The following is an 8,987-nucleotide window of genomic DNA, read 5'->3' on the forward strand; positions in this document are numbered from 1 at the left end:
TAATAATATATACCGGAAGTGCCCTGGATCCCGGGCAAGCATCCCACCGACCAGTCTTTATTATTACTCGTACTATGTACTACCTTCTTGTTTTTGGTGCCATCTTGGTGGTAAGAGATGAGAAGCAATGTTTATTAAAAATGTATTAAGATAATAATTTTTATTATTTTTAAAATTTATTCTTGCTATTTTCATATATCTAAAAATATAAAAAAATAAATTTCAGCTAAGCAAGCTTTATTTGAGTCCTAAAAGGGTGTGCCCAGAGCAAAATGGCTATTCCTAGAGGATGTGTTCGCCGATGTCTAGATTGTGTACTTTCCGGTGAGGCTACAACATAAAGGTCTCTATGACTACAACAACCACTGACATATGCACCAAAAAAGAGGAGAGAAAAGTAGGGCCTGTCCAAAAAAGTCCTCGTGATTTTCTCATCTATCCATTTTTCAAGCTTCCAATGGACTGGCAACACGTGTTTGGATAAGAAGAGGATGGCCAGACCACATATGATTAAAGAGGTGTTAGTTTTTGCTTTATAAAAAAAATTATTTTTAACTTATTAAATGAATAATTTTTTATGTTTTTAAAATGCTTTGATACGTTAATATTAAAAATAAATTTTTAAAAATAAAAAAATTATTTCAATTAATTTTTAAATAAAAAATACTTGAAAAAAACAATTACTAACACCATATAAAAATATATATATATATATATATATATAAAAATATATATATATATATATATACATGTGGCCTAGGATGACTGCCTGCCTGTTAGGTTTCATTCACAACTAAATGCAGCAGTGCTTCTCCCAAACTTCGCATGAAACCAATAATAAATGTTGGCTGTCGAGTTTGAGCTGCTGCCTTGATGGGTTTCTTACGAGTTCAAAGCAGATAAATTCATCCACCAACCTCGTGGTTTCCATTTACAAATTATTACACAAAACTATTACATGGAACTGGCCCAGCACTAAAAAAATCTACTATGCCATGAGTCCGAACAAAAGATTTTTGAAGTGTTTAAGAAAATATATTCAAATATTGATTGCATATCTTCAAAAATAAATAAATTTTAACCATCTCATTGATATTTTAATTTAATGCTAAGCTATTTGATTTACTTGAGTTAATTTTTTATTATTATTACCATGAATGTCCGGGTCAGTTTATATGTACCTCGACTAATCTTACAAACCTTAAAATTAACGACTATATAAGTTACTAATGATCCTGAGATTTGTGAGGACCTCTAGAAAACTTAAGTTACATGAATAATCTTTAAAAAAAAATTAAAAATTCAATTTTAAATTAAATCAATATTAAAAAATAAAATCAATATAAATATAATATTAAATTAAAAAAAAATTAAGTTAACCAAACATGCTCATGTGCTCACAACATGAGTACAAGTCATCAATTATCAATAATTTTTTTATTCTCCCAGACTAGTAGTAAGATAATTGAAAATGCTATTAATGTCGTATTTCTGACCACAGACTGGATGGATTCTAATCAATTCCGCCATTTTAACGACCAATTAAATGAAACCAGCCATTTTCTCATCTTCAATATCTTTTGGGGTCAAAGAAACTGTGGATAATAAGGACAAACTTAGGATAGATATCCACTGCAAAATAACTTTCAATTTCAACCAACACAAGATCTTATCCACCTGAGAGATTCTTTCCTCTAATTCGCTCTTACATGTTGTTGATTATCCAACCAAGGCGGTCACATCTTTGATTTTTAACTGGGGGTGCACTTCTATTAACAACGGCCATTAAGGCAGCAGAGGTTCCCGGAAGATAATAACCAAGAGAGAAACCTCGTATCTAAGCCATGTTTTATGTTGTCTTTCAAAGTCAGTTTGTCAAACTATCCACAAATTGCACATAAATTACTTATCACAGACATCCAATCTGTAGAAAATGGGACGGAAATGAAACAGGTTACTCACAAATGAGAATATATACATGTATTCTGGACACAACAATCTCCCGCCAGTTTTATCGAATTGCTCCTAGCAAATTGGCACCATCAAGCTTTGCATCTTCCAAATGCTGTGATAGAAACAAGAAATTAGATGTTTGATTGCAAACAAATCCCTGAAATGGGAGCCAAAACTGAACATCTAAACCAGTTTATGCACATAGCACCCAAACTTGGGATCGCATTAAATCTTCTGACATAAGTAAAGAACTCTCAGCTTGACAAGTCACACTTCATTTATATGAGCAACTTGTAGCAAATCTCTTCCACAAAAACCATTTTCAAGTAGAACTATGCAACTTGAGGAGGAATTTGAGGACCATTCATTAAACCTTTATTTTAAAAAATGAAATGGAAAACAAAAACTACTTGCAGAAAAGTTGCCAGCATGTTGAGTATTCTGCATAAACATCAGTAAAATTAAAAGCAAAACAAAAACTAGCACGCAGAAAATTGAGATATTCTGCATAAAAACCACAGCTCTTAATATTATTGTGCTCGAGCTACACTCCAATGACAAACATCAGAAAGCCTAATTAATCAAAATTATTGATCCCTGCACCGGACAGGGATCAGATTTTAAGCAACAATACCATGTTCTTAATCTTTGACTTCATTGAACTTCAAATGCACCGTCAAAATCTCTATTTGATTCAATGCAATTTATTTTCAGTATATATAATTTCATTATGCAAATGCCTGCACATATAACTATTTCGGTGGTGGAAACTGTTGCTTCTATTCATGATGCTGTGGCACAAGAATGATTAAATCATTATTCTGTCAGGTCAATCTTTCTGAATAAATATTACTGATCTTGTGAAAATATCGATGCCATCCAACATCCAATACAAATTTTAGCATTCTCCATGAATATTACACGGGTTTAAATGTTGACCATTATCAGCAAAGACATCAACATCAACAGGCCTTTCATTTTTCCTTTTCAAGAATTGAAAAGCAATAAATTTAAAGAAAAAGAGGTGTTTATCATATGATGCAAAGGATCCCTTAAGCAGATTAAAAACCTATAATATAAACTCATGGCCACCATAGAGGCAAATCAACTTTAGGCACCTCAGACTTTGAGAATAATTGTCACACCATCTCCAAGTAAAGCCCATACTGATTGAGAGGCCAAGTGAAAAATAAGAGTATTCTACATAGTCAAATCAGTTACTTACTGCATTTTGAAGATTGACATGTCGTAGATAAGCCCGTTGAAGATTTGCACCCTTTAGATTGGCATTATTCAATTTTGCACCCTGAAAAATGTCAGTTTCAGCAAGTTAAACTTAACAGCTGCAAGGGTTAGGAAAGAAACTTGATTTTGCAGGGGCATCCCTTCTTGCAGTCGTTTGATACTTGCTAAATCCACTAATAAACTGGTTTAGGCCCCTTTTTCTTTCCACACATTTGATTCTGCCTCAAAAGTGAGTCTTATTATCATTTTGTATTTATATTCATGGTTTCCACACTGAAAATGTTTTTACCTTCAGATTGGCTCCTTCTAGATTAGCTCCTTCAAAGTTGGCATTAGTGAGATCAGCAGTCTGAAATTAGGTTAACTGAACCGGTTAGTATATGAAATCAACCTGGTCTGGAAACAAATATAGGCTCTTGGTTACATTATGCTTAAATCCATAAACTATTTCAATTATATTTGTTCTATAAACTATAACCAAACTTTGGTAAAAATCAGAAGGAAGATGAGACCCTGCTCCTATTGATATTTCTTCTTCATATGAAGCACATTACCATTTTTGCCTCTTAAAAACAATAAGGGTTTTTGTTTGATAAATAAGAAAGTTAATGCTTCTAGCAAGTGTTTTACACATGGACAATTGATTTCAAAGAATAATATGTTGTGTTTAGAAATTAGATTAGTGGCAGTACACAATGATTACCATTTGAATTCTGCATGTCTAATATTTATGGATTGAACCCCTTAGACATGCAGGTTAAACTAAAAATTTCCTAATTCAAGCAACCAAAACACAAGTGTAAACCAAGCCCCATTCTCACGGTCAATGAACATTGAAGGAATCAAACCAGAATCACCAGCTAATTAGTATGGTCAACTAATCAGAGGGAAAATAAAACAGGCACAAAATGAAATTCAGTTACTTAAAAGATTAACAGATGCTGAACCTGTAAGTGTGCAGAACGCAGATTTGCTCCGCGGAAATTGCAATCAACCAAACAAGCATCTGGAACAGAACATAAAATCAAAGTTAGAAGTAGTTTCCTACAGAGAGCCGTGAACATTAATCGAGCCTTGAATGGCTAGGTCAAGGTTTCCACTAGAAGATAAAAACTTTTGTGTACATAACAAATCTAATGTTCAAGAAAATATAGTTGGGTTGTATAAAATGCTAGAACATTCACATAAATTTGTGAATGAATTAGAGAAATAAAATATACGTCGAGGGATTATGAGGCTACAAGCCTGTAAATATGCAAAAGTACAATATGCAACAGTCCTAGTAGTCTTGAGTAGAGGAAATGATTAAAGCATGCACTTCTATAATCTATATCACCAGAATAACTACAAATATTACCTTGTAGGGTTGCACTCTGAAGGTTGGCACCTGCTAAAGAAGCTCCTCGGAGATTTGCACCAGTAAATTCACACCTTCCCTAGGCATGAAACAGCCATCAAGAAAGATTCTATAACACTAGATGTTTTACAAATGTTATCCTAGTTTGATTTCAGTGTCTTACTCCCGCAAAGTTGCATTGTGGAATATGGAACCCTCGGCATCCACATCCTGCAGTATCAATTTAAAGGTTTTAACATGATCCATTAAATAGATAAAAGTGGTAAAGGAGCTAAACACGGAGAACAAATATGTGATATTTCTTAGATAGCCAAGAGCAATGCCAAAACTAACTTCAATATTCCATACCCATTGCAATAAGATTCTTAAAATATGCAACTGTTTAAGCATTCTACGATTTGTTCATCGGAATATACACATGATCATCAATACAGACCCACACTGCCTGTCCCAATTTTGATTCCCTTTTCTGCCTATCTCAAATAGCATACCCACCATGACAAAGTCAAATCATAATCTTTCCCCAGTTATTACATCACACTTGCTAGAACATGTCCTTCCTCTCAAGGAGGTTAGCTTAGAAAATGAAATTAAGCATGTAATGTGTGATAGCAGTGACTGCTTGGGCTTAAACAAGAAGCAAAAGAATTCAAGACACTCCTTGTAAGGTCGAGAGAATTCATTGCAGTGACCACAGTGCAAGTCTCTGGGAAGTACAATGCAAAGACAATAAGGAGATGTTCAGGACAGAGTGCATTACAGGAATATGAAATTACACCTACCCGGAATTTTGCACAAAGTAGGTTTGCACGTGAGAAGAGCACATTTTGAAGAGATGCATAGCTAAAGTCAACATATGAGAGGTCCTGCATCTCAATAAACCATACATTAGAGGACAGAATAATTGTCATTAATTTAACTTAAATCCATTTAAATCCAAACAAGCTAGCATTCTGCATTTTTTTGCCTTCACAGGTTGTTCCTATAACAGTTTTAGAAGAAGAAAACAGCACCTAATCACAATTGTCTATTGACATAAGTTATACTTTCTCTAAGAACAAACCCCAACAAAACAAATGAATCTATTGGCTTAGTTCAGAGAGACAAATCTGCCATGAATAAACTTTAAGAAAGCAAGAGAAATCCTTCCAAATTAGACAACTTCTAAACCCAAAAGACTTGCCAGTTTGGAGAGATCAAGGCCAGAAAAACTAATTCCTCGAAATTTCACTTTCTTATACTGTATACATTTGATGATATCTGCCCGTGTCAATTCAGCATCCAACTCATTACCTTCCTTCCTCTTATTCAGAACAGAATTGATTCCCTCCAAGAGCCCCTGACATATAAGGTCATAGAGAATGGAAAGTCAGAAACATTAGGGATATGCTTGACTAGATACATGAATCCAAATGCATGCATATGGACCTCACAGTATTCAAGGATGAGCGCCAAAACTCATTGCAGAATGATGCTAAGTAAAAACAGATTAGCAGAGAAAATAGAAAATATAAATTTGACAACAAGAATAAGGTAAATTGGAAACACCTTTTGCTAACAAAATCTCATGCACTGGGACAGCATAAACATGTGATGCATGTGTTTGTGAAAAACTCCATTTATTACTTGGATCCAGTAATATATAAAATCAAGGACGCATGACGGCATATGGTTCCTTGAACAAATTAGGCAGATCTTTCAAACAAAGGTTTATATGGAAATGGCATGAAGTGTCTGAAAAGTGTGCTCTCCTTTTGAAATGCCTGTATGCAAGCTCAGGGCCATAATTTCCAACATGTCAAAAATTGCAACCTAGCACTACATACAAACAAGAACAAATTACTTGCTGATGTGAAGAGATAAAATCGAAGACACACAATGACTTCTGGTTCTTCCGAAGAATTTAGGCAGATATTTTAAGAAAAAAAAGTGTTTACAGGGAAGTGGTGTAAAGTTTCTAAAAATTGCGTGCTCCCTTTGGAAAAGCCCGCATAAGCTCAGGAGATTCCTGCTGTGACTGGTATGCAGGAAAATATTGTCCTCTCAAACACTGCTTTATACCAATTCCCCCAGGCCATGTGCACACATGAAGGAAGAAATCAAATTAATTAAGATTGATAAAGTAAGAAAATTCACCACACACATATGCAAGAAAATCCAACATAATATAGACTATTGAGCCTATTGCTATTCCTAAGCATCTTAAGCCTGGGCCAGCTTATCAGAAGTGAAGTGCCACTCAACAAGAGGCTTGCACTTCATGTACTGTCCTTCAAAGAATAGGCAGGACACGAAGAACCAAAAAGGGTATGGAAGAAGAGGTAATAGCCAGAAAAGAACCAAAAGAAAAGGGAAATAATCACATACAAGAAGCTGGTAGTATTCTGCCTCTCGCATAAGCTCTGAATATCCAGCATCAGTTAGTGTGGGAACCACACCATCCCTCAACCAATTCAAAATATGCCGGAAGTGTTTCCCGTCCCTATCAATGAAAACGTATCCCTGCAGAATCAAAATTCAGTAACGATTCATTACTCGCAACACCCTCTGATATGAAACTCAATGAAGTAAACCTCCTGTCCCATTTCCCCCTTTCCCTTCCTTTTCCTCTCAACTTAAATAAAATATAAGTTCACTTCCCTCTAAGAAACAAAGTGTCATTCTCTCAACAAATAATAGTAATAATAATAATAATTGGCCAGGCAACACTTCCATCTTCATCAAACCAGGCGGTTATCCCTCAAAGTTTCTAAAATACTAACCAGTCATTCCAAGAAACTTGACAAAAATAAATAAAAATAGCAGCCATTTGTTAACTGGGCAGTCCTTGGCATTTACTCCTCGTAATTGTGTACACACTATGGAACAACAAATAAGCATAATTCTAATGTTACTACCTTATCAGGATCCTCAGACACCATGAGTCTTCCTCTGAACATAGCAGCAAGCATGGAATCAGGCTCACCCTGCGTTAATGTATCAATTGTGGTGCAAAATTTCTTCCCTCCTGTAAATTAATTAACCCCATTACATTTTCACAATAAACTATTCATAATCAAGCACAATTAACTGAAGAAGAAGAAGTTATAACTCTTTTAAATAGAGTGGAAAAAACGGTGAAATTTCATCTGGGTCTTCACAGTTTGATTTATTTAGGATCTAAAAATGATTATCCGCAGACATTTTACTACATAGACAAATTCGTAAATAAATTAGAGACGGGGAGAGAGACCGATGTTGAGACGAATTAGAGAAGAGAAAGTGTGGTCTTTCATTATTTGCATTCTGTAGAGAGAGAGAGAGAGAGAGAGATGGGTACTTTTGAGCAAAAGAAAAAAGGGAAGCTTTTCAAGCATCCATGAATTACAGAGGTGATGAAGGCAGAGGGTCCCTTTAGCTGTCTGTATGTGTTTGGTAATTTTAGGTCCGTTTTCCTCTCAAATTATAATTATTATATATAAAAGTAAGAACTCAAAAACTGCTCAGTGTTTCAACGTAGACGGGGAGATAATTCAAAGTGGATTCGATATAATTCAGTGGATTCGATATAATTATTATTTTGTTATTTTCTATATAAAGTCTTTGCCTTACTGCTAGAAAAGGTATATTTTCACAGGACCCGCAAATTATTTGCGGATATAATTTAGCAGTTTATAATTTTTTATATAGTTGAGTAGAAGCTTATCGAGGCGGCATGTTTGCTTAAATCACGGTGGTTGATTTTTTTTTCCTCTCCTTATTTTCTCTCTCTACATTTTGAAATTCATGTGAGGTCATTTAAAGATTAAGGTTGTCATTCTATTTATTTTGTGCCTCAATTATAATTATTTTTCTTTTAATTAGTTTTTTTATTTTGAAATATTTTTTAGATAATTTTTTTCAATTTTATCTATTTCAATTTGATTTTATTTTGTTTTTATATTATTTCTTTTTTTTTTCCAAGATTGAGTCCCCATTATTTTAAATTTTTTTTTACTTTTCTTAATTTATTTTCTTCTTTCAATTGGTCCCTCAATATTTTATTTTATTTTTTATCTAATTTTGATATTTATTCTTTTAATTAATTTTTTTATTCTTTTCTTAATTTGTTTTTTCTTTCAATTTTTCCCTTAATGCTTTACTTTTCTTATTCAATTTTGATTTTTATTCTTTTAACTACTATTTTTTTATCATTTTCTTTTATTTTTTATTTTTCGATTAAGTCCCTCATTATTTTCTTTCATTAGTTTTTATACCAAATTAGATTATCATTGTTTTAATTACTATTGGTTTTCTTTTTTAATTTTTTGATGGTTAATAATTTTTATTAAAGATTTCTTCTGTCTTCTTTTGGGTAATTTTGGTCTCAGAACCAAAGTTGTTGGTTTAGAAGATTAACCCGATTTAACTTTAGTCTTTTTTTTTATTTTATTCTTTGACATTAGACTATTGG

General features: G+C 33.5%; 1 protein-coding gene across 3 annotated transcripts; it reads right to left on the reverse strand.

Moving 5' to 3' along the window:
• Positions 1-1,743: 1,743 nt before the first annotated feature.
• On the reverse strand, positions 1,744-8,018 carry LOC133669273 (FH protein interacting protein FIP2-like). 3 transcript variants are annotated; one of them, XM_062089342.1, is made up of 11 exons: positions 7,875-8,018; positions 7,453-7,562; positions 6,923-7,057; positions 5,739-5,894; positions 5,338-5,421; positions 4,719-4,765; positions 4,556-4,629; positions 4,146-4,204; positions 3,488-3,547; positions 3,179-3,259; positions 1,744-2,065 (listed from the first exon to the last, which is right to left on the reverse strand). In XM_062089342.1, exons 1-11 carry the CDS (start codon positions 7,909-7,911, stop codon positions 2,012-2,014), a joined length of 897 nt encoding a protein of 298 aa, XP_061945326.1. In that variant the 5' UTR covers positions 7,912-8,018; the 3' UTR covers positions 1,744-2,011. The 3 variants fall into 3 exon arrangements, with proteins under 3 accessions (XP_061945326.1, XP_061945325.1, XP_061945327.1); XM_062089341.1 differs by having other exon boundaries at positions 7,788-7,989; XM_062089343.1 differs by lacking the exon at positions 7,875-8,018 and adding an exon at positions 7,647-7,781.
• Between the last annotated feature and the right edge of the window lie 969 nt (positions 8,019-8,987).

The sequence above is a fragment of the Populus nigra genome, chromosome 12, assembly GCF_951802175.1.
Source record: "Populus nigra chromosome 12, ddPopNigr1.1, whole genome shotgun sequence".
NCBI lineage: Eukaryota > Viridiplantae > Streptophyta > Magnoliopsida > Malpighiales > Salicaceae > Populus > Populus nigra.